Source organism: Candidozyma duobushaemuli (assembly GCF_002926085.2).
Source record: "Candidozyma duobushaemuli strain B09383 chromosome Unknown B_B09383, whole genome shotgun sequence".
In the NCBI taxonomy this organism is placed as follows: domain Eukaryota; kingdom Fungi; phylum Ascomycota; class Pichiomycetes; order Serinales; family Metschnikowiaceae; genus Candidozyma; species Candidozyma duobushaemuli.
Window position 1 is genome coordinate 2,339,137 of NW_020289895.1, and position 23,098 is coordinate 2,362,234.

Sequence of the window (23,098 nt, forward strand, 5' to 3'; positions counted from 1 at the left end):
CTACACATCCACTACCTAGTACTGTTGCATGGACAGCACTTAGAGGGTTTGTGAGGAGATAGAGTTAAGATTGTAGGGCTTTCGATTACCCATCTCGATTGGGCTATTGTAAGCATCGAAGAGTATTCTTACGAAGCGTTTCAGACAAGTAATGAATGCTCGGTATTCCAACTATCCCAGGGGCTAGTTTGTAAATCGAATCGTCAACAACAGGTCATTAACAAGGAAACTTTGTTACTTCGGTCAGATTCGAAGAAACTTCTCGGTCTCTCCAAGTCCAGTCCAATGCAACCCCACACTCAGCACATTGGCTGCGAAAATCATCATGAGATTCCAATTCACACCATGTGAACCACCCAGTTTCATAAAAATAAAATCTCTGTTGATTCAAAGGCCCTCTCAATTAGCCCCCTCCCAATCCACTTTTGATATCCCTCTCCCACTGGTAAATGCTCCGGTCCTACACCCAAACATCTCCATCGCAGCATCATCACTATGGACTCTTTGGCGGGCTACACTTCAGACGACGACCCAGAAACCCAAACCACCCCAGACCAGACCCTCCCTGCTTTTGACAACTTTGTCACCTATTCTGAAAACTACGCCATGAAAACGAAAAACCTCCGCTCAGCTTTTGTATGTCTACCGTGGAAAGTGAGGCTGGAACAGAGAGAGCTGATCCGCCAATGCTACAAAAGGGTTCTAGATCGACTCTACAAGGAGATCCCAAGCTTGAGAACGCGATACTCCTTCCACTGCTCGATCCAGTCAAAGCAGGATATCTACGGCCGCTACGGCATGTCTCAGAAATCAGCCATGAACAGCCCCCACATTACGCTATTACCTAATCTACACGGAGACCAAAACGACTTCCAGCGGCTTGACCATAGTCTACGGAAAGCCGTGAAGGCTGCAGAGCCTGCGCCTGCTCAATTGGTGCAAAAACTCGGTGGACCCTTAGGTGATATGCTCAACAGGAAGGAAGAGATTGTTTCCTTGCGTATAGACAAGAACATCATGGCGTTCATGAGCTCCAAAACGGGAAATTTCTTCATAGCATTGAACGTGATTGGTCCTACGCAGCAGATGGAGCTGGCTGAAAAGGCATACCTTCGAGGTCTCATGAGGATGGTCTACGAGCAGGTCAAGCCACTAGGCCTCAAATGTCAATGGGAGAAGTTTTTGGGTGGTGCTCCGTCGTACAATGAGGATGGGCTTCCAGAGGTCAACTACCATTGTCTGTTTCTAATTGGTGAGGCTAAGAGCTTCGAAGAGCGGTTGAGCAGGGCTCAGTTTGACAGGGTAAAGCGGCAGGTGCGGGAGGTGGATATTAGCGACTTGGTGGGAGATATGAAAATCGAATTTGACAGTCTTTACCTTGGCTCTAATACCCGGGTAAAGAATGTTTATTCGCTTTTTAAGAAGTGAGCGAGGTACATTTCTCGTTTACGAGCGTCGGAAGTGCCGGAAGTACCTCGACTATCTAGAAAAAGGCGATTGCTACAGCTACATATATTTATTGCATTATAGAGAGGGAACCAGTGGAGAAGTAGAGTTAGTGAGTGGTCACAAAAGTGGTTTGGATGGCTAATGTGTTTTCAAACCAAAACGAAAGGACCCAAACGAACCTTTGGTCAGTTGTAGTTCTGACGTCCTCTTAATTTAATTAATCGATAAAAAAAAAAAAAAAAAAGAATTCAAACGAATCATATGACATTTGGTGTTCTCAACAATAATCGAAGTCTGCAAGTATACCATGGTTTACGACATCGGCTGCGAAATCGGCTGCAAACAATGCACATTCTTCGAATCTACGAAATGTCCAAAAGAGTCAAAATTATACTTACAAATTCCCAAGCCGCCGAACTCGTGAAATCCTCTCTACTCAATGGCACCAAAAATCCCATAAATGTAACTCCCTCTCTGTCATGTCCCTAGCCTGACAGGACCCTGGCCTGGACATGTGGTCTTTAAAGGCTGCGTCAGCCTCCACATTCAGTCAAAAAAGAACACCTCGCAAAAAAGAAGAAAGTGCACTTTACAACCCAACCACGCCATTTTCCTCCTTTTCAAACCAAACCCAATTTTCATCCACCCGTTCAGCTTCCATCGCTTCCGAATCGGCGCCAAGACTGACAGTCTCCTGCACTAACCTAGTACGCACAAGTCGCCAACTACACTTCTCCAGTATGTTCAAGAAGAAAGATAAGGAGAGCAAGAGACAGCTCATCGACATTGTCAATAACAGAAACAACTTGAACCGTTGCGGTGAATGTGCTGCAGAATACCCGACATGGGCCAGTTGGAACTTGGGTGTTTTGCTCTGTGGAAGATGTGCCAATGTTCATAAGAAGATCTTGACTGTAGATGGGCCGCTGGGAAGATCCATTTCGAGAGTCAAGTCCCTTACATTGGAGCAGTGGTCCGATGAACAGATTGACAACTTGCGCCGGATTGGCAACCGCAAGGCCAGAAATAAGTGGAACCCCAAGAGAGTGCCATTTCCAAGTGTCGATGAAGACGAGGAGGGGCCTGTCGAGGAGTATTTCCGAGAAAAGTACATCGAGGGCCGTTTCAGAGACGATAACATCGAAGGCGACGACTACGACGACCCCCGGAGTGCCCGCTACTCAGACCACAGTGGTCTTCTGACTCCAGCCGGAAGATCCCGTCTGTCCACGGTGACAAGCCGCATGAACCTCCCTCGTTTGACCCACAGAAAGCTCACCAGCTACGAGCAGACACTATACCCAACGCAGCTCCGCCAGCTCACGAATATGGGCTTCAATGACCGCGACCTTGCGTTGGAGAGTTTGATCTTGGCCCAAGGTGATCGCGAGCTAGCTCTAGATATCTTGGAGAATGATGTCAAGGTCAATCCAGGCAAAGTCGAACTTGCGCCCGACTTGCCTCGCCGTCCTCGTCCTGCTCCTGCTAGTGCTGGAGGAAGTACCAACGGTTCGTTCACAGCTCCTACAAGCCAGCCTTCCAGCACGGGCACTCCCGATTGGTGGAACAACACGCAGGCGTTGCTGGCCCAGCAGACGACAATGCAGCCTCAGCAGGGCCAGCCTCAAATCTACCAATACACTGACCCTGTCACTGGTCAGGTTTCCTATGTGGACGAGCTGGGCAACCAGTACTTGGACCCCAACAATCCTCAACACCAGCAAATGCTCATGCAGCAGACGAACCCTCAGCTTGTGGCTCAACAGACAGCAAAGCAAAATATCATGTCGCTCTACGGGCAACCCACAGGCCAGGCTCAACAGCAGCCCCAGCAGCAGCCCCAGAACACGCAGCAGAACACACAACAAGCTCAAGCTACAGGATTCCCTATGGGCCAGCAGCAGGGACAATTTAACCAATTCGGTCAAACTACGGGTGTGCCTCAGCAGGCGACCCAAGGCATGTACGGTCAGCCCCAGCAGGGCTATTTCCAGGCTCAGCCCAACTTTCAGTATGGCCAGCCACAATACTACGGGTAGACAATCGGTGTATAGTTATAAATGGCAAAAACTTGGATGAATGAGACATGGTAAAGTAATTGAGGCAAAAGGGAGGGAGATGGAGCAAAAAAAAATGCCTTCAGCCAGATTCGAACTGACGATCTCCTCATTACTAGTGAGGTGCCTTACCAACTTGGCCATAAAGGCAGTATGTGCTAAGTGCAGGTTGTAGGGCTAATAAGTTCGTTAAAGGTAGTGCCAAGCTCAAGTTACTATTTTTCAAATTTTGACATGATTTGAGCCTTGGGAACTGTATTTGGGCTCAATCTGAGAACTTGGACTCCAATGGAATTTCCCGTAAGTCACTGGGTCCGAAAATATCAGGAACTGAAAAGTTATTGGGTATTTCTTCCAATCACACTTGACAAACCCTTGGGCGCTTACCTGAAACTCCTCTGAAAGCTCCATTTTTAAGTATTCAAGGATATATTGCTAGCGTTTTGTGATTCTTTACCTTTTTCTGTCTTTCTAGCTCAGCACATCCATCGAAAGACTGTTGTCTCATTTAAATTCTTCTCGTAGGGAGTACACCCTCTTACAACTAACAACGAGAACCATGAAAAGGACCACTTCGTGATCGGAAACTCCTTAATTTTGCTCAAGAATCTGATGTACTGCAATTAGGATTACAGCCCAATCATAGAAGAAAATAAGTCTCTAATTGTTGCCTTTTTCGGAAGTATGGGCCTGATCATATTTCCATCAGCTTTCTCTTTCTGCTCGATGTAATAGAATAAGATGATGCTGAGTAGAATTCAATTGTTATAGATACCAAATCAGCTTTCCAATTGTGTTCCAAGGGTATCTAGAAGATTCACTTTCAGACCGAATGATCTATATCGATATCACGCCTCACCTTCTCATCTTCATACTTTCTCCATTTGGCAGAAATAATTTTTTTGACAGCTTCTTCATTCCTCTTTCACAAATTTATCCTCGTTTATGACACTCTTCGAGTGACCACTGCCTACTGCCGTTTGTGTGACCAAGGCAACTATACTTTCCACAAACAGCCCTGAGTACCGAGCACATACTCAAGAAAGAACATAAATAGAGGCCCTTTTTCCCTCCATTTTTTCTTCTTCATCACCACAATCAATTGCTTATCAAGATGAACGCTTTCACTGCTTTCCTCAACGCTACTTCCTCGATCGCCAACAAGGCTATCAACGCTACCGCTAATCACTTCCCAACAGCACCCTAGTGCACAATGTCTTCAGCACCCTCTGCTGTGTCTCTGACACCGCTGAAGAAATGACTCAGATGCCTCTGGAGAGACAAAGCCTTCTTCAAGTCCCAGGTACTTCCATTACCTCGGAGCCCTCTGCATCTGCTGGTCCTCATGGATCCACACAAGACTCGCCAGCCATCGAACCAACCCCATGGTGATGCCTGGAACCTTTTCCCCAGAGGAGGCTGAAGCTTCCCCAGAGTCTTTCCCAGACGCTTCTCCTGAAGAGTCGACCCCAGAGGAGTCTGCCCCTTCCCAGTTCAGAGGGCACCTTCTCCTCGCCGTTCTCGTAAGCTTAGAGCTACCGACGAGTGGCAGACTGTGGCTTCCCACAAGAGGAAGACACCTTCTCCTCCAATTGTTATTACTGCTCCGGCACCAAAGCCACAAGCATCAAGCAATTGAGGAAGCCCAAGCAGCAGACGGAGGGCAGGTACAAGGAGCCCTTCTACGATGTCAGCAAGCAGATCACGCAAGCTAACATCTTTGCCTTCCTTGGCGAATAGCTGCTATCAGTGCCGTTGTGGCCGAAACTAAAAAAAGAAAAAAAATATTGCTAGAAAACCATGAAAAGTAAGAAAAAATAAATATAATATAAATGCGCCCTGTAGGAGCTGCCCTTTTGGATACCGCCGTGATGGGAATGGCGAAGGGAATTAGTCACTGATGCTTTCAGTTGCCAAAATTTTTCATCTTGACTAAAATTGACATCCTGGGTTTCAGGGACTCGTCGTTGATGTACTTACGCACTTAGTGCTTCGTGAGTGCACATTTTGCAACCATCTATTTGAGTACTCATGAGCTCTATGTCGAAGTCAAAATGCAAGGAATGGAAAGAGAGTAGATCAAGCGAATACTTTCAAGTCTTTGTACAACGAAATTCGGTAACCCTACTTTATCGTCCTGAGAGTTGTCAAAACTGGGCTTCTGGGTGGCTACTCATGTACGGCTATGAAAACTGCGATTGATGCACTCCAGACATACGCCAAATACACAATCTAAATCAAACCTTTATAATTTCAATCATTCCCCTTCGCCACTCTTCCATCACTTCAGGGCGGCTAGGGCCCTTACATGACTAGTGGCACCACCTTAGCCCAGTCGCATCAGCCACATCACCACCGTAAATCCCCAATCAACACCAACCTTTAAACAAACCAACAAAACCTTCTCCCTACGTTCGCTAAAAACATAACCGGCTTATTTTGACCCAATTGGCCCCGCTTCATTGTCGTAAAATCCATTTTGCAACCTTCCATCCTGCATGTATCTAGAAGATTCTAGCACTATCTCGCATCGTCTAGTCACTTTGCTGCATGTCGGCCCGGACATATATAACGAGGTGGCTTCCTTGATTGCTCCCATAGATATTCCAATCTTCAAGGATGGACGAAACTCAATTCACAGACAACGCCTTGCAGATCATCAAGAAGGCCACGGACCTTGCTACGGAAGGCTCCCACTCCCAGGTGGTGCCTTTGCATTTTTTAGCAGCCATGGTTCCTACCGATGATGAGAACCTGACGCTTTACTTGAAGACACTTATACAGAAGGCCAGATACGAATGGCCCGATTTCGAGAGAATCGTGAACAGACACCTTGTGAGGTTGCCCTCTCAGAACCCACCTCCCGATGAGGTCAGATTGAGTTATGCTGCTGGACAGATGCTCACGAACGCTACCAAGATCAAGGCCCAACAGAAGGACTCTTATGTGGCCCAGGACCACATTTTGTTGGCGCTTTTGAAGGACAGCAGCATCCAGGACATTTTCAAAGAAGCACAGATTAACGTGGACACGATCAAGACCCAGGCTTTGGAGTTGAGAGGAAACCAGAGAATCGACTCCAGGCAAGCCGACTCTTCCGGAAAGTACGAGTTTTTGAGCAAGTACTGTGAAGACTTGACTGAGAAGGCTCGTGAGGGCAAGATTGACCCTGTCATTGGCCGTGAGGAGGAGATCAGAAGGGTGATTCGTGTTTTGGCCAGAAGAACCAAGTCGAACTCGGTTTTGATTGGTGAGGCTGGTGTTGGTAAGACTTCTATTGTTGAGGGTGTTGCTCAGAGAATTATCGATGGTGACATTCCCAGCATTTTGGCCCACTCCAGGCTTTTCGCTCTTGACCTTGGTGCCTTGACTGCTGGTGCCAAGTACAAGGGTGAGTTTGAGGAGAGAATCAAGGGTGTTCTCAAGGACATTGAGGACTCCAAGGACATGATCATTCTTTTCATTGATGAAATCCACATGTTGATGGGTGACGGTAAGTCCGATGCTGCTAACTTGCTTAAGCCCATGTTGGCCAGAGGTGCATTGCACTGTATCGGTGCCACCACATTTGCCGAATACAGAAAGCACATTTCCAAGGATGGAGCTTTCGAGAGAAGATTCCAGAAGATCGATGTTCCAGCCACCACCATTCCAGAGACAGTTGCAATCTTGAGAGGTTTGCAGCCAAGATACGAGATCCACCACGGTGTGCGTATTTTGGACTCTGCCATGGTTTCTGCTGCCCAATTGGCTTCTAGATACTTGACCTACAGAAGTTTGCCAGATTCGGCTGTTGACTTGATTGACGAGACAGCTGCTACTGTTGCCGTCCAGCGTGATTCCAAGCCAGAAGAGTTGGACAACTTGGAGAGAGAATTGAATTTGGTTGACGTCGAAATCAATGCTCTTGAAAGAGACAAGGACGCTGACTCTGAATCCGCTGACCGTCTTGAACAGGCCAAGAGAAGAAAGGCCGAGTTGGAGGAGCGCCTTATTCCATTGAAGGAGCGCTTCAACGAGGAGCGTAAGGGTCACGACGAATTGATTGCACTCAAGAGAAAATTGGACGAGTTGGAAATCAAGGCCCAGGACGCTGAAAGAAGACACGACAACGCCTCTGCTGCTGACTTGAGATATTTTGCTATTCCTGATGTCAAGAAGCTGATTGAGGATATGGAGATCAAGGTTGCCGAAGAGGAAACCTCCAACTCCATGTTGAACAATGTGGTTGGTCCAGACAGTGTCGCCGAGACTGCCGCCAGATTGACTGGTATTCCAGTGACCAAGTTGACCCAGGCTGAGAATGCCAAGTTGATCAACATGGAGAAGGTATTATCTTCTGAAGTTGTTGGTCAAAGCGAAGCTATCAAGGCTGTCTCCAACGCCGTGAGATTGACGAGATCAGGTTTGGCCAACCCTAACCAGCCAGCCTCCTTCTTGTTCCTTGGTTTGTCTGGTTCGGGTAAGACTGAATTGGCCAAGAAGGTCGCGGGCTTCCTTTTCGCCGACGAAAGAGCTATGATCAGAATTGACTGCTCTGAGTTGGGCGACAAGTGGTCTGCTTCTAAGTTGCTTGGTGCCGCTCCTGGTTACGTTGGTTACGAGGAAGGCGGTATTCTTACCGAGGCAGTCTTGAGAAAGCCATACTCCGTCATCTTGTTCGATGAAGTCGAGAAGGCTGCACCTGAAGTCTTGACTGTTTTGTTGCAGATTCTTGATGACGGTAGAGTGACATCGTCTCAGGGTAAGGTGATCAACTGTTCCAATGCCATTATCATCATGACGTCGAACTTGGGTGCCGAGTACATCAATGCATCCAAGGGTACCAAGATTGATTCTGAAACGAAGGACTTGGTGATGACTGCTGTCAAGTCACACTTCAGACCCGAGTTCCTCAACCGTATCTCTTCGATGGTTGTGTTCAACAGATTGTCCAGAAAGGCAATTGCCAAGATTGTCAAGATCAGACTTGACGAAGTACAGAAGAGATTTGCCGCCAATGGCAAGTCACTTACGTTGGATGTTTCAGACGAAGCCTTGGAGTACTTGTGCAGACACGGCTACTCGCCTGATCTTGGTGCCAGACCATTGAACCGTCTCATACAGAGCGAGGTTTTGAACCGTTTGGCCATTTTGTTGTTGAAGGGCCAGATCAAAGACAAGGAGACTGCTCGTGTTGTTCTTGGCAAGAAGGGATTGGAGGTTGTACCTAATCACGAGTCCGAGGACGTGGACATGGCAGATGCTGTTGAGGACTGGGAGGACAGTGAAGACTACGATGATGTCGACGCCCCAGTTGACCTCGACTAAGAAGAACGAAATTTTGATTTTGGAGTTATAAATAGAGATACCTAATACAAATTAATGATGATATCTAGTGTAGAAGAGGAGCCAAGTGTTGCTGATGTATTTACACACAGTTTTGTGTGAGTTTCTGATAATGAGGTGTTAAACGTATAGAAATCTTAAAACAGTGATTGAGGAATAAGTTACCAGAAAAGTGTCCAAATGTAAGAGTCAAGGCCATGGCCATAGTCCTAGTGATAGCTTTTCGCAGCCATCGGTGCATGAAGTATGCAAAAGAAGACAGGCACTTCAACGCAATGCACATGACAATAAGGAAGTAAATTTAAAGCCAATTATTCCCAATTAGCCTTATGACGTTCATTTTCTCTCCGTTGTCGCCACCCCCTTTGGGAAAATGACTCATGTGGAGTCGAAAGTGGCAACTGATATGAGTCGCGCACGCAGGCTCATCACAGCAGCGAGAAAAAAATCCATATATATAGCTGCATCCACCACAGGTACTACTCCATTATGGCTAGCAGAACACAATTTGAAAACTCCAATGAGGTGGGGTCTTCTCCAAGTTGACCAATTCCTACTGTCTCGTTGCTGTGGGCGGATCCGAGAACTTCTACTCTGCTTTTGAGGCGGAACTCGGAGACGTTATCCCAATTGTGAGAACCACCATTGCTGGTACCCGTATTGTGGGCCGTATGACCGCTGGTAACAGACGTGGTCTTTTGGTTCCTACGCAAACCACTGACCAGGAGCTAATGCATTTGAGAAACTCGTTGCCAGACAGCGTCAAGATCCAGAGAGTCGAGGAGAGATTGTCTGCTTTGGGTAATGTCATTTGCTGCAACGACTATGTCGCTCTTGTGCACCCCGATATCGAGAGAGAGACCGAGGAGTTGATTGCCGATGTTCTTGGTGTGGAGGTGTTCCGTCAGACCATTGCCGGTAACGTCTTGGTTGGCTCTTACTGTTCGCTTTCTAACCAGGGCGGTATTGTGCACCCCCAGACTACGATCCAGGACCAGGAGGAGTTGTCTTCGCTTTTGCAGGTTCCTCTTGTCGCCGGTACCGTTAACCGTGGTTCTTCTGTCGTTGGTGCTGGTATGGTTGTCAACGACTGGTTGGCTGTTGCTGGTTTGGACACCACGGCGCCTGAGTTGTCTGTTGTGGAGTCCATCTTCAGATTGCAGGACGCCCAGCCTGATGCCATTGCAGGCAACTTGAGGGACACCTTGATCGAGACGTATACTTAGGGATAGCATCGGATGTATTATAGGAATGGGAAACTCTACTGTCGGTCCAGCCAGCACTTGTTGCATAGCTGAGGCAGCGGTAACTTAATGCAGATCTAGTTGTAGGTAGATGAACCGGTGAGGTTTTGATGAATGAGTTGTTGATGAGATGGCATGAGATAGGCTTGGCCATACACTGGGAGCTCCCTGGATTCCGTGAATTTATATAAAAGTAGATTGGTTGATCAAATACTCTGTAATCAAAGGCAGTGAATTTGGTACCCTTCCAGCTGTAGAACTACACCCACACCTTACATGTGCTTGCGAATTCGCAACCATTTCTGAAACATGCTGTGGGTAGTCAGGAAAATTTTTAAACGTGAATGAAAGTATAGCCGACTTCCAGAAACTATCGAAACCTTCGCTGCATACATCAACCATAGCAAGTTGCCCGATGAAGTTGCACAAAGTGAAAGAGGAGAACTCTTAGGTGGTATGCGTCTGCGGGCTTATGATAAGAGACTTTGTTGAGAGAGGAGAAGTATGGTTATGAATTTGTTGTATGATTTGGGCTTATGCCCAGTTGGCCGTCTTTTTTGAACTTCTCTACTCGATCGTTGAAAAATCAACAATGCTCGTGGACTGGATGACATCATATGCGTCTGATCTGCCTTAGACATCAAATCTGAAAATTTACCCAAAACGAAATTTGCAGCCATGGGAGATCTTTTTCGTGAATTCAACCCCACGCAAGCTTTCTCCAAAAAAGCCCTTTTAATTTTTTCGGTTCACGGCTTTCACCTGTGATTTGGGTCTGCCGATTTTCATGTGTCTGCGACCCCACATCACAAAGGCTACGACATCTCAGCACTCTACACTTACTGAAAAAAAATGAAAGCCACCACCAAATCCGCCGCCTCTCCTTCCATAAACCCATCTACTCAGCCTGCCAAATTCTCCCCAGTTTACACGGTTTCTTCACAGTTCCCTAGTTTGGAAGTCCTGCACACACGCTCTACCATACTTCCCCAGGCTCGCTTATATCTTCATACAGACCGGCCGTTTTCCAACTACTTCACCAAAAACCACCATGGATTTCAGCAGTATTCCTCGAGGCCTGATCCGGGCACGGGCATACCAGAAACTTGCCAAACTTTCGGTGGAAAACACCCTGGGAGTCACAAAAGAAAATTTCAATGTTTTATTTACCTCCACTTCTCAGCCAACTGAGTTGTCTCAGGTGGCCATGTCCTTGAAGGAGTACGAGGTCTTGCTGGCTCTCTGTGACGCTGTGGAAGGTCCTATGGCCAATAAGGAGCAGGCCCACGTGTTGGAGGGCAAATTCCACTTGTACTTGCTCGAATTGCCTCGCCAGAAGTTCTCCAGTGCTGTATTTGAAAAAGTCAGCAAACAGGCTCCATGGCACGTTTTGGGTGAGAAGCTCGCCCGTGCCTTGCTGAATTTGGCCTTCAAGTTTGACGCTGTGTTGCTCGATAAGGTGACGGAGTCGTTCCAGATGTTCGTGAAGCGCTTTTTCGCTAACCACGATCTTGAACTCTCCGACTACTTGACCTTGTTGGGTGTTATCAGCGGATTGGTGCAGAGCCCTCAATTGCTCGCTGCTACGCCCGAGTCGTTCAAGGTTTTCCTCCAGTTGGATGTGTGTATCGACAACTTTGACTTCTTGAACGATGTCGAGTCGTACATTTCCACGGCCTACTCGTACCCAGACCTTCGCAAGTTCCTTGACCACCACAACGTGGGCGAGTTCTCTCCAATCTTGTTCGTTGAGAGATTGAGTCTTTTGATGAGCTCCATTGCCAATTCGATCATGGGGGCCTCCAAGTCCTCTTCATTGTTGGACTCTTTGTTGGCTAAAGCTGCCGCAGAGCTGGAGGAGGAGTTTGATACTTTGGCTGACCGCTCCAAGACAATTGGAACAAGGAACCTCAACGGTACCGTTCGTTCCATTGCAAGCAGCGAGGAGATTTTCTCGTTGAACGACGATTCTGCTGCTGGTCCATTGACCGCTGAAAAGATGAACTACATCTCCAAGCTTTCCGAACTTGCTCTTGCTAAAATCAACTTCTTGGACCGTGGTGAGACCTACATCATCTACTCCACTTACAATCGTTTGGAACTCGGCTACCTCGCTAAAAGCTACTTTTTGCTGATCATTGGCTGTGGTGCCTACAACAAGCTTGTGGATGTCGATACTGCCACCAAGATTTTCCACAGCTCTGTGAGCATCTACGATGTCATGTTGGACCGCAATCTTGGTGCTGCAGTGATCCAGTTGGGTTCCTTGCTTACCTTCTTAGACCCCTCTGTTGGTTCCTCTTTGACTCGTTCCTTCACCTCCTTGGTTGCCAACCCCAACTTTGACTCTCAAAGCTGCCAGATTGCTTCCAAGAGCGTTGGTGTTGCCAGTAAGGTGCTTTCTCAGGACGCAGTGGTGACTACCATTTACGCCTTGACCAACTTGTTGTTTGTTGGCAACGACGGCTTGCAATTGCAGTACCGTGCCAGAAGAAACACTGGTCTTAGAGGCGCCTCTTCGGCTGACTCGGGCGGGTTCCCTCAGGAGAATGGCGGATCAAACCGTCTTATTTCTCGCAACAGTGTGCTGAAGAGAGTCTCCTCCACAGCCACCAAGGAGAGCTTCAACTTCACCGAAACAGAGTACAAGAAGGTCTGTGAACATGCTGTCATTGCCGTGTCGGAGGTTGTTGCTGCTTGTGGTGACGAAAGCGTGAGTACCTTGGCTACCACCATTTTGTCGCAGAAGGCCTTGAAGTTGAACCACGTCAGTGCTCCATTGTTGCTCAAGGGCTTGGTCTCTACCGCGCCATACTTGCCTGAGAAGGAGTTTGTGATCTTGGTCAGATTGATCCACAAGTTGACATTCGACGCTTACGACAACAAAAAGGCTGAGCTCACGGACATTTTGCAAGATAGCGCCTGTGACTTGTCCAGAATCCTCAAGCAGGACAACCCATTGTACATGGTCTATTTGTCAGAGCTTTTGACTGCCATTGTCAGCAAGGGTGATGTTCAGGTTTTGGACCACCACCGTTCTCACAACGAGATCAGTGCTATTGGTGACCAGATCTCCATCTATTTGAAGCCTTTGGCTGCGCTTTTGCCTGATGTTCACAAGGAAGAGCAGCCCATTAAGCTCACCAACAACAAAATCGTGGACTTGTTTAGAAACATTTGGTTCAACATGGTGGTGCACGGATACTCCATCAACTCTGCTCACGGCAAGTCCTTTGCTACGGAGTTGGAGAAGATCGCCTATAACACTCCTCCATTGGCTTCCGAGCTCTCTTGGGACAGAACTGAGACTTCTTTGGAATTGAACACCGTCTTGAAGCGTGGATCCTCCAACCACAACGTGAAGGACCACAAGCACATTGTCGGCGATGTTTTCGAAATCTCCAGAACTTTGTCCCACTCGAGATTGATGTTCTTGGCTGCTGCTTTGTTTGTCGAGTCACTTAGAGTCAAGACTGGTAACTGCCACACTATCTTGAAGTACTACTCAGATCCTTCCATGAGAACAAGTGGTATCGATAAGTACATCGGACCTGTTGCGTTCCACATCAACAAGGACTTTGTGGAGTTGATCCATTGCGGTGCTGATAAGCAGTTTTCTGCTGACAATATTGCTGAACAGCTTACCCACATGTTGACCTTGTGCTGTTACGGTCAGGAGGATTTGCAGGATGCTGCCATCAAGTGCTGTGACTTGCTTATCAACAAGGTGCCTTCTTCCTTGTGCCACCACAGAAGTTTGTTTGCTTTGTTCGACTTGTTGACTCTTTTGTACGACAGTGTCATGGACGCTGAAATCAGTCAGTACGAGCCTACTTTCTCCTACACTGCCAAGAAGTCTGGAATCCAGTTGCAATTGCCAGACTCCTACACTTGGAGAGAGTCTACTTTCAAGAGACTCCACGAAAAGGCCAAGCACTGGACCACCTTGCTTTTGGCTAAGTGTTCTTACGACACCAAGAGTTTGATTCAGTCTTATGTTTCAGACCCCGAGGGCCAACATGCCAGACAGGGTATCCTGTTCGGTGTTTCGTTTGCCTTGGAGGCTGCTGGTTCTATCGGACCAACGGACCGTGAATTGGTGCAACTTTCTCTGGCCAACCAGGCCACTCTGACCTTGCTTCCAGGTCTTGTTTCTCAGTTGGCATGGAGATCCAACTTTGTCACTGACTTGATGAATAGAGTTCCTTTGCACACCCCAGAGGCTGCTGAGGAGGCTCTTCGTGAATTGAGAATCCAGGTGAAATCTTTGAAGCACTTGATCAGCGATGAGGGCCAACACATTCCTAACAAGGACGTTCTTGACCTCATGAGTGAGCTTGCGGGATTCTCTTTGATCCAGAACAACAACTTGGCCGAGGCTATCCGTTACTTGGTCGAGATTCCATTCGTAATCTTCGAGTCTGGAATCATGAAGGGTGCTCTTGGAATTTGGGGTGCCGTGATGAAGGAGAAACCTCAGCTTTCCATTCTCGTGTTATCCGAAATTACCAAAAGATGGGAAATGTCGATCAACATGAAGCAGGGTGTCTACAACACTGAGTTTGATCTTGAGGACCCAGAGTTCTCCAAGATGGAGTACGCTCCAAGTAACTTCCAGTATGCTTCTAAGAAGGCCACTGCTGTTAGTAAGACATTCCAGCCTCACTCTGAGATCATCAAGTTGCTCTCTTCGAACTTCGAGGCCACCATGAACCAGAGTGACCACTTGTTGAAGCTCTTCACCAGATTTGTTAAGACCGGTTTGCTCAACTTGAAGTCAGCAAGTTTGCACCCATTCGCAAGATACACCAGGTTCGAGTTGGTCAGATTCGCTTTTGACGTTTTGAACTACCACATGAAGTTGAGATCTAGATCCGGCCAGCGTCTTACTGAATTGATCATCGACGGCTCTTTGTCTTGGTTCGAGGGCAGAGCTGGTTTCCCATTTGGCTCTAACGTCTTGAAGATGAAGGCCGACTTTGCCTTGTTGAAGGAAGTCACCAAGTTGTTGAGTAACGTCAACACCTTCCACAGCAGCACCTTGGAGCTGAAGAAGACCTTGTTGATGTACTTCTTGGACGATGAGATCTCAAAGATCTCCGTTTGGTTGAACCCTGCTCAGCCTAACGACACCAGAGGAACTTTTGCTACTTCCCACTTGAGCGGTGATCACATTACCAAGGCTTACGACATCAGCCCTCGTTTGGCTGTGAACTTGGCCAACCGATACAAGCTCAGAAACTTGGACGAGATTTTGCAAGGTTTGATCACCAAGAACCCATTGCCTGCCCTCACCTGTCCAGATGCCGTGCAATACTTCATTGGCATCAACGCTGGCTCGAGCATGCCAACACATCATTTGTTGTTCTGGGATGCTCTTTCACCAATTGACGCTATCACCTTGTTCTTGCCTCCATTTGGTAAGAATCCATACATTTTGCAGTACACTATGAGGTCGCTTGAGCACCACGATGTGAACTTGACTTTCTTCTACGTTCCCCAAATCGTGCAATCTCTTCGTTATGATGCTAAGGGATACGTGAAGAGATTCATTGTGGAAACCGCTAGAGTGTCGCAGTTGTTCGCTCACCAGATTATCTGGAACATGTTGGCTAACAGTTACAAGGATGAGGATGCCACTGAGCCCGACTCCTTGAAGCCCGTGTTGGACGAGTGTCAGAAATTGATGTTGGACAGCTTGGACGAGGAGGACATGGAGTTCTACAAGAAGGAGTTTGGTTTCTTCAACGAGGTCACCTCTATTTCTGGTAAGTTGAAGCCATACATCAAGAAGTCGAAGGCCGAGAAGAAGGTCAAGATTGACGAGGAGATGGCCAAGATCGAGGTCCAGCCCGATGTCTACTTGCCCAGTAACCCTGATGGTGTTTTGGTTGACATCAACAGAAAGTCTGGTAAGCCATTGCAGTCTCACGCTAAAGCACCTTTCATGGCAACCTTCAAGATCAAGAAGGAAGTCGACGATGTCGACGAATACGGCCACACCATCAAGGTGCCTGTTGAGAAGTGGCAGAGTGCCATTTTCAAGGTTGGTGACGATTGTAGACAGGATGTTTTGGCGTTGCAGTTGATTTCTGTCTTCAGATCGATCTGGTTGGCGTGTGGCTTGGATCTCTATGTGTTCCCATACCGTGTGACCGCCACGGCACCAGGATGTGGTGTCATTGACGTTTTGCCCAACTCCACCAGTAGAGATATGCTTGGAAGAGAGGCGGTGAACGGCTTGTACCAGTACTACATCACGAAGTTCGGTCCCGAGACGTCGATTGAGTTCCAGAAGGCCAGAAACAACTTGATCAGATCGTTGGCCGCCTACTCCATCATCTCGTACTTGCTCCAGTTCAAGGACAGACACAACGGTAACATCATGTACGACGGAGAAGGACATGTGTTGCACATTGACTTCGGTTTCTGTTTCGACATTGTGCCTGGAGGAGTCAAATTCGAAGTTTCGCCTTTCAAGTTGACCAAGGAGATGGTGATGGTGCTTGGAGGTAACGACCAGACGCAGGCGTTCAAGTGGTTTGAGGAGCTCTGTATCAAGGGCTATCTTGCCTGTAGACCGTACATGGAGACGATTGTGCGTTGTGTGAACCCCATGTTGGAGAGTGGGTTGCCATGTTTCAAGGACACCACGATCAAGAAGTTGAGAAAGAGATTCTCGCCAGGCAAGAGCGAGAAGGAGGCTGCCTTGTTCTTCAAGGGCTTGATCAAGAAGTCGTACGAGAGTTTCTACACCACCGGTTACGACGAGTTCCAGCGTCTCACCAACGGTATTCCTTACTAGGCCAACAAGACGTCAAATAATTGTGGAGGCAAATTGTATAAAATGTTTTGACGAAGCATTGTGTAGGTGAATGTGTAGGTCGTTTAAGCGTGGGCTAACGCAGGCCGATCTGTCCAGATCAGGAAGGAACCAGCATTCAGTGGAAAACAAAGAAAGCTGATCTGACCCGGATCTGCGGGCCGTGTGATCTCATGTGTAATTTTTTGTTGAAGAATGTTTTTTTTCTTGTTTATCCTTCAGGCAAGCCCGGAAGGAGGGTTGTATTTTGCCAATATTCACGTCCAGTGGGGGTCCTCCTGGTGGACAAAAAAAGCGTGTCTCTGCAAATGGGTGCAAACTGCAGCGAGCCGAAAACGGCCTCAAAGCCGCCATTCAAGTTAGGTACCACGAAAAAGGCAAAAAAAGAAACAATTTTTTTTAAAAAAAAAAAAGAAAGCTGTCTCCTTGCAAATGGCGAAAGCAACAAAACGGCCTTCTTTTCACGGGTCTCATGGTTCTTGGACCGCCAAGCGGCTTGGCCCAGCGCGGCTACCAGAGGCCATGTTGGGGCGTAGTAAAGCGAAAAGACGTGGTGGCCCGTAAAGGCCGATCCGCGACGAGACGGCAAAAGGGAATTTTCGATGATTTTCAAAGAAAGAAAGAAAGCAGTAATTCAATTGAATTTTTTACTTTCCGTATTTTACACATGGTAGCTGCCCTCACTTCGGATCTGGAGTCAGAGATGAGGCCTCTCTGGTTGCTTACACAGCCGTCCTGCACGCCTGTATGATCCACCCCAGATAGCAGAGAAAAGAACCTATTTTTATCAACCACAACTACTTCTCTCTACTACAAGGCTGCTGGCCCACCATGAGATTTCTGTTTCTACTGGTGGTGTACGTGTTATTTGCTGCCGTGGCAGCCCTGTCCAAGCTCCAGGCTACCTCCTTGTTGACGTGTATGGACAACTCCCAGATCCTGGCCTCGTACTTGGATGTGACTTACTTTGAGCTGAATCACTCGGTCGTGGCCAACGTCATGGCCATTTCCAACATGAACGCCAACGTCACCATCAACGTGGAGTTGATTGTGTACGGCTTGAAGGTTGTGTCCCAGAACATTTCCTTGTGTGACTATGCTGACTTCGGCTCCGTCTGTCCGCTCATGCTGGGCCGCTTGGACTTCAACATCGACCAGGAGCTCTCCAGCGACATTACCAGCCAGATCCCGGGCGTGGCTTTCACCATTCCCGACATCGACGCCAGAGTCAGGATTGCTCTTTACGACCAGGACACCGATGACGCCTTGGCGTGTGTGGAAGCTGTGGTTTCCAACGGAAAGACTGTCCAGACGAAATACGCCGCGTGGCCCATTGCGGCCATCGCAGGTCTAGGGCTTATCACATCCGGTGTGGTCTCAGTCATGGGTAACTCGAATACGGCGGCTCACATTGCTTCCAACTCGATGTCCTTGTTCGTCTACTTCCAGAGTTTGGCCATCACCTCCATGGAGGCCGTGGCCAAGGTGCCTCCTATTGCTGCCGCCTGGTCCCAAAATTTCATGTGGTCGCTTGGTATCATCCGTGCGGGCTTCATCCAAGACATCTCAAACTGGTACTTACAGGCCACTGGTGGCAAGCCAACAGATATCTTGGATAACGACTACTTGTCTGTCTCCGTGCAGAAGATGAAGAGATCTCTCGAGTACATCTCTATGGCCATGTACGACAACCATTTGGTCAACAGCTTGCGTTTGCACAAGCGTCTCTCCGTTTCCATTGATTCCGACAATTTCGGTTTGTCTGACAACTTGAACTCCACATTGTACACCACGGACGAAAAGGACCCCGAACTTGGTGGCAAGGTGTTGATTTTGAGAGGTATCCAGAGAGTGTCCTACTTGGCTGGTATCGAGATCACTGACTTGTTCATGACTTCCATCATCTTCGTATTCTTTTTCGCCTTTGTTCTCGTTGCTTGTATGATGTTCTTTAAGGCCATTATCGAGATCTGCATTCGCTCAAAGGTCATGAACGAGGGCAAGTTTAACGAATACAGACTGCAATGGTCTAGCATTATCAAGGGTGCATTGTACAGACTTTACCTTATCGCTTTCCCTCAGGTATGTGTCATGTGCTTGTGGCAATTCACCGCCCATGATTCGGCGGGTTACGTTGTTGTCGCTGCATTTTTGTTCCTCATCACTATTGTCCTTCTTGGCTATTCGGCCGGCAGAGTGATTGAGTTTGGACGGAGATCTGTCAGAGTTCACAAGAACCCTGCCTACCTCTTGTTCGGTGACACCAAGTTCTTGAACAAGTTTGGCTTCGTTTACGTTCAGTTCAGAGCCGATTGCTACTGGTTCGTGGTTACTTCCATGATTTACACCTTCCTCAAATGCTTGTTCATTGCAGTTTTGCAGAAACAGGGTAGAGCTCAGTCGGTGGTGATTTTTGCTATCGAACTTATCTTCTGCGTGCTAGTTTGCTGGATCAGACCATTTATGGACAAGAGAACAAACGTTTTCAACATCACCATTGCCGTCATCAACACCATTAACGCATTGTTCTTCATGTTCTTCTCATACATTTTTGGTCAGCCCCAGGTTGTGGCTTCCGTCATGGCTGTGGTGTACTTTGTGTTGAACGCAGTGTTCGCTTTGTTCTTGTTGCTTTTCACCATCGTCACATGTGTGCTTGCATTGGTGTACAAGAACCCAGACACAAGGTACCAGCCAATGAAGGACGACAGGGTTTCGTTCTTACCTCGTATCCATCACAAGGGTGCTCAGCAAAACTCTTCAGACGCCGACGACATCGAGTTGGTTGCCTTGGGAGCTAGTGCTATGAAGGGCCACGAGAATGGTGGCAAGCCTATTTATGATGATGAGTCCGTTTACGACGATGACTCCAGCCAGACGAGAAAGGGCAACAGCAATACATTTGAGTCAGAGAGCTTCTCTAAGAACTCCTTGAGTGTTGAGTCTGCGGAAGCGCAGCAGCCAGCTTCCACCATCGTGGGCAACTCTACAAACGCCTACCTGGGATTCCAGACGCAATACAGCTCGAACCAGGCTTACGGCAATGATGAGGCCCCATACAGAGGCAATTACGGCAACAGCTCCCGCCAGAACCAGCACAGTCCGAGCTACATCTAAGCTCGTGCTGTGGAACAACCATAAACGAATTGCATGACCCCATCATCGACTTGTCTGTTCCGGTTTAGTGCACCAGACAAGCCGATCTGTATCTATACGGCTCCAAAATGTGATCTGCTTCACAATACGAAATATTCAATTTACTTAGAAAGGACGAGTTACACCAAGGCGGGGCTCAAGTGTCAACTTGAAGCCCGTGGAAACCGTTGTAGCCACTATTTTCTTCCTCTTCGTCAGAGTCAGATTCTAAGGTATCATCCTCAAGATTGTTTAATATGATACCCTCGTTGAGCTGCACGCTTGCTTCTTCCCACCTGTCGGCAAGATCCGAGATTTTGTCATCGAATTTTTCGTCCAAATTCACGAAAAACTCCTTGGGGTCGTCGGCAAGAAAATCGACATTATCGCTGACTCTTTCTGTAGCCAGTTTGACTTTTTGAAAAACCTGGTTCAACAATTGAGCAGAAACCTCGGGTTCTTCTCTTTTAACCTGGCCAGAGCGGGCCAAACAGAAAAGTATATCTGGCTCTCTTGAATTTCTTTCACACTTCAAATTCTCCAGTAGGAGCTCAGCTGAATTTCCAATCTTTGTATTCAAGAACTTTACAAACTTTTGGGCCACCTCTTTCACAAATTCCCCATCGTTTGAAATATCCTTATCGGAGTCCAAGATAGAAGGCCGCAAGTGCAAAGTTTGCAATTTAGCCGCCGTTGCATTGATCTTGCAGGCGATGGTGAACTGCTGGGGAATTGATCTGGATGGATCTTGGTAGCGTGCCAAAGATAGTATGGAGACATCATCGTCTTGAACCAAAAAGGCTGGTTCAAGGAAAGTGACAAATCCGTTATTCACCGACAACGCATTGGAGTTGGAAAATGAATCGATGATCTTTGGAGGAACCAAAAGGCCCAGGGCAAGGGCGATAGAGAAGAAAAAGGAGAAAAGCATCTGGGGTACAAGCGAGTGGTTGCAAATAAAGTGTATATGTGCGAATTAGCTATTATGCGTATACAACGATTTTCTGCTTACCTCGGGTGTCGTGATTGTCTAGCGGGTACATGTCGCCGTTTTCGTTCAAGTAGTACTGGGGAAGACCGTTGTGGGATGGCACTCTAGATTGTGGGTTAGCGGTGCCTTTCTTGCTGTAGTCAAAGTTGACATCCTCAAGCAAGTTCATTCTAGAAATGTACAATGTGGTAAGGAACATCACAAGCATGCAAAGCCAAAGAAAGAAGGAAAGAATGGCAAAGGTCGACAATGCTTTTCTCATCTGGCAGATGCTATCTGAGGCGCAGTTGTTGTCTGTAGCCACACTGGTGATGGATAATATGAGAGAAACGCCGGTGAGGACGCAGGCCAAGAGGCAGTAAAAAACGCCGTTTCGCCTGTCGAAGTTTATAGCTTTTGTGATGAAAAGAAGGGAAACCACCAAGGTGATCACACCCACAGCTATAAAGTAGCGGTAGATGCCAATGGAGATTCTCTGGTCTTGGGAGCCTAGCGTGCTGGCTAGGGCGATGATGACGATTCCAAATATGATCTGAAAAACGTCTATGACGTTGCTGGCGGTGAAGTGGAAGTTTCGAGGACCCTGGGGATCAAAAGGGTCAACATCTTTAGGGCCAAACGTGAGCACAGGTCTGTTCATGACCCTTTCAAGAAGATTGACTTCTGGCGCTCTTGGCTCTTTTCTTTCAGCCGTGTCTGCCACAACCGTGGCCTGGCTGTCTCTCTGCTTCATATAGTCTCTGGAGTCTTTCATGGGAGGAAGCTCATCCTTGTCGAATTCCTCCTTGGGCCAATCCTGAAAATTATCTTTAGGCGGCGGTGGAGGAGCCTGCTCTCTCATCTTGAACTGCTGGAGATTGTTTAGGTACGAGTGCTGCCGTTTAGGCAGAGGTGGAGGTTGAGGATTGTGTAGCTGGTGGGGAGTATTGTAAGGCAACTGTTCAACAATTGATGGAGGATACGGAGCAAACTGCCGTATGGGCTCTTCGCTGAACAGCAGTGTAGCGTAGTGTTCGTAAAAGTCGGTTGTCACTGGAGCTTCCAGTACCTCTGAGTCACTCGGAAGCGAAGTCGGTGTGGTGTTTCTGGAGCGTTTTCGGGTCTCTGGTTTCCCGTATTCGAACCTCGACAAATCGCTGACCACTCTGGTTTCTTCGGCTCCAAAAGGCCGCAAAGGCGTCATGGCTGGTCTTGTAGTTGAGGTCAGCCTTGCTTGAGCTTGACAGGCTGGGGTTTAACGCCTGCCCGATTTGGATAAACATAAACAATGGCGGCGTCAGGGGCTGGCCACAATGCTGCTGCTACGGAGAAGCGACAATGTTTTCAGAAATTGCTTTTTGAAACAGGCCGGTGGACAAAATCACAACTGGCTGGTTGGTGAGACATGGTTGCGAAATGGCTGCGAAAGTGTCGTCTGGGGTGCATTGGCTGCGAAATGTGCGGCGGTGGTGCTGATGGTGGAGGTGGACCAGAGTGGGTTGGAAATTTTTCGATTTAACTTTGATCTCTGATTTTTAAAACAATTTTGTTTGATATGTTTTGTAGGTTTTGATTTTTGGATTTCTGTTGTGCTGGTTTTGGTGGGTGTAGTAGCAGGTTGGTGATAATGCTGGCTGGTTTACTCGCACTGGCTGGTATCAACAGTCGATGTCAATAAACATAACCAGCGGCTTTGCTGGGGCAAGCACCTCGGGGAGATATAAATAAGTTGGTTCAAGGGTGGATTTTGTTTTTTCGATCTACGTTATTTTCCCAAAGTCATATGTCCACATTTATCCAGTACCGTCCAAAAGGTGCAAACGATCCGGAGATCATTCTCCTGATTGATTCAACTTTGCACAAAGCTTCCCAATATTGCTCCCATAAGTCAGCCAATTGAGTGATCTTTCATCATCGACTGCTGACTACCAAAAATGACACCCGGGTCACCTGCTTCCTGAGACACTGCCTCACGGAACTCCACATCACACAAATCAAGGGCCATCACACAAACCAAGGGGCACCTTGCCACCGCTTAATGTCATCCCTGCATTCCAGATTGCTATCTTTACTGCTCAGCAGGTAAGTATTG

At 47.7% G+C, this 23,098-nt stretch overlaps 8 protein-coding genes and 1 non-coding gene across 9 annotated transcripts; 6 read left to right on the forward strand and 3 right to left on the reverse strand. All coding sequences in view use genetic code 12, as the record gives it.

The window, feature by feature from the left end:
* Positions 1-495: 495 nt before the first annotated feature.
* On the forward strand, positions 496-1,428 carry CXQ87_002474 (uncharacterized protein; the record flags this gene model as incomplete). The annotated part of the gene is made up of 1 exon (XM_025480985.1): positions 496-1,428. The coding sequence occupies one exon, from the start codon at positions 496-498 to the stop codon at positions 1,426-1,428; it is 933 nt and encodes a 310-aa protein (XP_025335285.1).
* A 761-nt stretch (positions 1,429-2,189) lies between these two features.
* On the forward strand, positions 2,190-3,488 carry CXQ87_002475 (uncharacterized protein; the record flags this gene model as incomplete). Its single annotated transcript, XM_025480986.1, has 1 exon — positions 2,190-3,488. The coding sequence occupies one exon, from the start codon at positions 2,190-2,192 to the stop codon at positions 3,486-3,488; it is 1,299 nt and encodes a 432-aa protein (XP_025335286.1).
* Positions 3,489-3,583: 95 nt separating this feature from the next.
* CXQ87_002476 lies at positions 3,584-3,656 on the reverse strand. The gene has a single exon. It is a non-coding gene; the product is annotated as a tRNA-Thr (tRNA).
* Positions 3,657-4,891: 1,235 nt separating this feature from the next.
* CXQ87_002477 (uncharacterized protein) lies at positions 4,892-5,246 on the forward strand (the record flags this gene model as incomplete). The annotated part of the gene is made up of 2 exons (XM_025480987.1): positions 4,892-5,051; positions 5,077-5,246. The coding sequence occupies 2 exons, from the start codon at positions 4,892-4,894 to the stop codon at positions 5,244-5,246; spliced, it is 330 nt and encodes a 109-aa protein (XP_025335287.1).
* An 879-nt stretch (positions 5,247-6,125) lies between these two features.
* On the forward strand, positions 6,126-10,060 carry HSP104 (chaperone ATPase; the record flags this gene model as incomplete). Its single annotated transcript, XM_025480988.1, has 2 exons — positions 6,126-8,801; positions 9,377-10,060. 2 exons carry the CDS (start codon positions 6,126-6,128, stop codon positions 10,058-10,060), a joined length of 3,360 nt encoding a protein of 1,119 aa, XP_025335288.1.
* Positions 10,061-11,129: 1,069 nt separating this feature from the next.
* On the forward strand, positions 11,130-16,883 carry STT4 (1-phosphatidylinositol 4-kinase; the record flags this gene model as incomplete). Its single annotated transcript, XM_025480989.1, has 2 exons — positions 11,130-14,854; positions 14,891-16,883. The coding sequence occupies 2 exons, from the start codon at positions 11,130-11,132 to the stop codon at positions 16,881-16,883; spliced, it is 5,718 nt and encodes a 1,905-aa protein (XP_025335289.1).
* Positions 16,884-17,732: 849 nt separating this feature from the next.
* On the forward strand, positions 17,733-20,018 carry FLC2 (flavin adenine dinucleotide transporter; the record flags this gene model as incomplete). The annotated part of the gene is made up of 1 exon (XM_025480990.1): positions 17,733-20,018. One exon carries the CDS (start codon positions 17,733-17,735, stop codon positions 20,016-20,018), a length of 2,286 nt encoding a protein of 761 aa, XP_025335290.1.
* Positions 20,019-20,193: 175 nt separating this feature from the next.
* CXQ87_002481 (uncharacterized protein) lies at positions 20,194-20,967 on the reverse strand (the record flags this gene model as incomplete). The annotated part of the gene is made up of 1 exon (XM_025480991.1): positions 20,194-20,967. One exon carries the CDS (start codon positions 20,965-20,967, stop codon positions 20,194-20,196), a length of 774 nt encoding a protein of 257 aa, XP_025335291.1.
* Positions 20,968-21,019: 52 nt separating this feature from the next.
* On the reverse strand, positions 21,020-22,210 carry CXQ87_002482 (uncharacterized protein; the record flags this gene model as incomplete). Its single annotated transcript, XM_025480992.1, has 1 exon — positions 21,020-22,210. One exon carries the CDS (start codon positions 22,208-22,210, stop codon positions 21,020-21,022), a length of 1,191 nt encoding a protein of 396 aa, XP_025335292.1.
* Positions 22,211-23,098: the final 888 nt, after the last annotated feature.